Source organism: Lacerta agilis, chromosome 3, assembly GCF_009819535.1.
Source record: "Lacerta agilis isolate rLacAgi1 chromosome 3, rLacAgi1.pri, whole genome shotgun sequence".
NCBI lineage: Eukaryota > Metazoa > Chordata > Lepidosauria > Squamata > Lacertidae > Lacerta > Lacerta agilis.
This window is the reverse complement of record NC_046314.1, coordinates 1,807,013-1,811,316: the sequence shown is the minus strand read 5'-3', so window position 1 is coordinate 1,811,316 and position 4,304 is coordinate 1,807,013. Positions and strand designations below refer to the sequence as shown.

At 43.0% G+C, this 4,304-nt stretch overlaps 1 protein-coding gene across 1 annotated transcript; it reads left to right on the top strand.

Moving 5' to 3' along the window:
- The first annotated feature begins 224 nt into the window (after positions 1–224).
- LOC117044523 (60S ribosomal protein L10-like) lies at positions 225–944 on the top strand. The gene has a single exon (XM_033145341.1). It carries the CDS (start codon positions 225–227, stop codon positions 861–863), a length of 639 nt encoding a protein of 212 aa, XP_033001232.1. The 3' UTR covers positions 864–944.
- Positions 945–4,304: the final 3,360 nt, after the last annotated feature.

Below are 4,304 nucleotides of genomic sequence, written 5' to 3'. Positions count from 1 at the left end.
CAGTGGACCGGCTCCCTGCTGAAAAAGTTTGCTGACCCCTGGTCTTAATTCTACATTTGAGTTGTCGTCAAAGAGCAATACACCTCTGATAGGTTACATGAGATAGTTACTTATTAATACAAACATAGAGGTGTATGAAAAGCCCAAAATGGTGTTTACTCAGAAGTAAGTCCCTCTGCATTAAATGGGACTTCAGCTCTTTCTACTCGGCGAGACCTGCAGCCATGGGCCACCGCTGGTATCGATACTGCAAGAATAAGCCTTACCCCAAGTCCCGTTTCTGTAGAGGTGTTCCTGATCCCAAGATCAGGATTTTTGACCTGGGCAGGAAGAAGGCCAAGGTTGATGGGTCCACACTCTGTGGGCACATGGTGTCAGAGGAATATGAGCAGCTTTCATCAGAAGCTCTAGAGGCCGCCCGTATCTGTGCCAACAAATACATGGTGAAAAGTTGTGGCAAGGATGGCTTTCACATTCGTATGCGCCTGCACCCCTTCCATGTCATCCGCATCAACAAGATGTTGTCATGTGCTGGAGCTGATAGACTCCAGACAGGGATGCGTGGAGCCTTTGGTAAGCCTCAGGGCACTGTGGCCCGTGTGCATATCGGCCAGGTCATCATGTCCATCCGTACCAAGGTGCAGAACAAGGAACACGTCATTGAAGCACTGCGCAGAGCCAAGTTCAAGTTCCCTGGTCGCCAGAAGATCCACATTTCCAAGAAATGGGGCTTCACCAAATTCAATGCTGATGAGTTTGAGGACATGGTGGCTGAGAAGCACCTTACTCCTGATGGCTGTGGAGTGAAATGCATCCCCAACAGAGGCCCTCTGGACAAGTGGCATGCATTGCGTGCAGCATAAGTGCTTGGTGTGTATCCACAAGCTGCTTTCCTCAATTCTTGAAGGAAGATGAATGGAAATAAAAAATGTCTATTGAAAAAAAAGGGACTTGAAAAGGGTATGTGCAAAAGGGGAAGGCTTTTCACTTGGGCGTAGTGAATATCCAAATAAATAATCCAATTCATATTTAAGATCTTGAATATTGTATTCCATTTTGAAATTATTTATTCTGTAAGATCGTTTTAGACTGTGATGGGAAGTGTCAATGCATCCATCCAATATGAAAAAGCATTGCTAAACACTAGTGCAGCTAAATAATCTCCTTTCTATGTGACCCATTACCTAGTACTCTGCAGCCTGCGATTTTAATCACAGTATACGCCCCTGATTCATTCAAAGGAGGTGTCTTTCCTCTATGCTTCCAGGCACGCATATGTAATAGCCTGTATCGGTTAACTGTCTTCTAGATTGCTGAATACATTTGTGAAACCCAAGGAGGTTACTCTCAACATGTCATTCTTTTGTTGATTTTTTTTTAATGTCCTCAGAAATTTCCATCAGATTTGTCAAACAAGAGTTTTCTTTCCAGAAAGCTTGCTTGCTACTTTATATCAGCTCATATTTTTCCAGATGTTTTGTGATCTCATCCCTTACTAATGACTCCAAGACCTTGCCTACTGTCAAAAGCAAATTTTACTGCAAATCTGCTAGTCCTTGACATCATCTCAGTCCTAGTCTTGTGGCATGGATTGCATTTACTTCATTCTAGTCCCTTGGCACCTCTTTTCTTTCAAATAAACTATTAGGTCTTCTCTATTGAACTGATATGGATTCCATCTTCTCTTTGTGAGACCTGGAGCTTTGAGAGTAACTAGTCAAGTTCAAAAGCTTGCTCTCAGTCTTTCTTTAAAATGATTTCTTTCTAGAAATTATAAGGCTGATTGTTCATATATAAAGCAAGACACTGCAAAAGAGAGAGAAATTGTCCTCCTGCAAGGCAGAGAGTTAGGTGTGTTAAAAATTCACTTGCTCCTAGAAATTGCATTCTAGAGAATCCCTCTTCTCAAGCTGGTTCCTATATCCAAAAGACTTTACAATAAAACTCTCAAGGAAACTCGGAGGCTTGTGTGCTATTTTCTGTAGAAACAGTTCAAGACTGGTACGCCGTGGTGGCAATGATTTCTGAAATCTCCAGCAACACCTGTGCTGTGATATCATAACCGTGTGCTTTTTCCCGTCTGCCCTTCTTGTCAGTGCCCTGCTGCTGGCAGGAGCAGTAAATACACCATACAATGATGTCACAACCCAGGGGTAAGTATTCTTAAATGTTACGGCGCAGACCTTGACACAGAACGTTGCTTTTTCACTGCATCCACGGAGAGTTACACCAACTTATTTTTAGTGAAACCTCAAGCCCCAACAGAGCAATGACACTTGAAGGAACACTTCCCACCCCTGCAGCCTTTTTGCTGGTGAAGACAATAATATTTACAAGTTAAATGACCTGCAGGCCTTGACCCTCATTTCACTCCACCTTTCTCATTATGACAAATTGCCCTTTTGATTTGCTCCCTCTAATGATATGTTGGGACTTCAGGGGAAGGAGATGTCTTTCCGATGGGCACCAAAACCACACAGCTGCTGGCGCCTGTCGTATTGCACAGGGGAGTTCTTTCCAGAAGTAGTCTCACTGTGGAGAAGGTCCATCTCCCTGTTACTACACACACTGAGAGCCAGTTTGGTGTAGTGGTTAAGAGTGGTAGACTTGTAATCTGGGGAACCGGGTTTGTGTCTCCACTCCTCCACATGCAGCTGCTGGGTGACCTTGGGCTAGTCACACTTCTCTGAAGTCTCTCAGCCCCACTCACCTCACAGAGTGTTTGTTGTGGGGGAGGAAGGGAAAGGAGATTGTTAGCCGCTTTGAGACTCCTTCGGGTAGTGAAAAGCGGGATATCAAATCCAAACTCTTCTACTACTAGATGAAGTTCTGAAGGCTGTGATATGGGTAACCGGACCTCCTCCAAAGACTAGTGATCTAAAGGGATCTATACATATGGAGGTGTTCTTTCAGGTAATGGCATCCAAAAGTTGTTTAGGGCTTTATCTGTTATATGTCAGGCCACAGTTGTTGTCTGTATGAAAGCAATATGTAATTAACAAGCAAAAATGGCACCTATGCTAAAGAATGCCATGAAGAAACATGCTTTTAACAGGGTCCATGTGTGTCAAATTCTCATATCACAGAATCACACTATTCTAGAATCTTATTGCTGGAGATTCATTTAGTAGAAGGAAAGACAGAAGCACTTCCGCTCTCCTTGTCATCAGCCTAGTATTCCAAATTTGACCAGAAACGCATTGACCCTCTTCATTGGAGACAAGGTAAACCTCACGTAAAATTGTGATGTAATGGCATGTTCTAAAAGGGCACAGGGCTATGATGTTCCTGTGCAACGTCAGTGAGCAGTAATGCAAATAGCCGTTCACGGTTATAATTTTTGCTTCTTGCTGAGTTCTTCACAAACATTTCAAGACATTTTTGGTTTTACCACAAAAGAAGCTATGCAGAGGTTAAATGAGGACAAGTAATTATTAGCCTCTATCAGGCCTCCAGAAACCAGACTAAAAACATATGAGAAATAAATTCCTGTGGCAACAAGAAAGAGGCAGACACCACGGAAGGCATATTGTTCCAACCTTTATAATATACAACTACAGAAAGATTAATTGGGGTCAGCTCAAATAGGGAAAGGGGATTCCCCACACTACTTGCATCTGGCGGTCTCCATGCCACAAGTATCCTTGAGGGGGACTTGGTGCTGTTTGCTTTGCCATTTCCCAATTCACACTTCTTGAACCACAATAAAGACAAAACACAATTATTATCTGAAATTTGCTCTTTTCTGAATTCATAATGCAATGCAACTAACATGCACAAAAATGCATATACTAGGAGAAAGTGTGCATAGACAATTAGACATGCACATATCTGTGGAAAACAACATACAAAAATGCCTCAGCGGAAATGGCTTTCAAAAACTGCATACAAAATTTGGGAGAAATTCACACTAAAATGCTGGCAATTTTCATGATTAAAAACATTGCAAACTGCTGTGGAAATATGGAGAAGTGAACATAACGTTAGCAAAATGAGAACCTGAAACTGACAGGGTTGTCCATCCTCAGCGCTCCTACTTGAGCCTTGGGACTTGACCTTTGGTTTGGGCATGTCACTCCAGCCCAGGCTGCCCAGGCTCCAACCCTGTCTGGCGGTCACTCTGACTCAGTTCACCACCCTCTGTTGTCAAGTTCAGGTTCTCTTCAACTCTTCCCTTTTTCACTTCCTTTTGTATTTTAGATCTGATATGCTCCTTTCTGTGCACGGTCTTGGTGGTGTCAGGACTACCTCTTATCTTGGAGGATGTACTGTAGAAGCTCTTTGGAGCCTAAGATGTGTGCTCT

Coding starts and splice junctions, on each gene's coding strand:
- LOC117044523 (XM_033145341.1), top strand. CDS start 225: ATGGGCCACCGCTGGTATCGATACTGCAAGAATAAGCCTTACCCCAAG.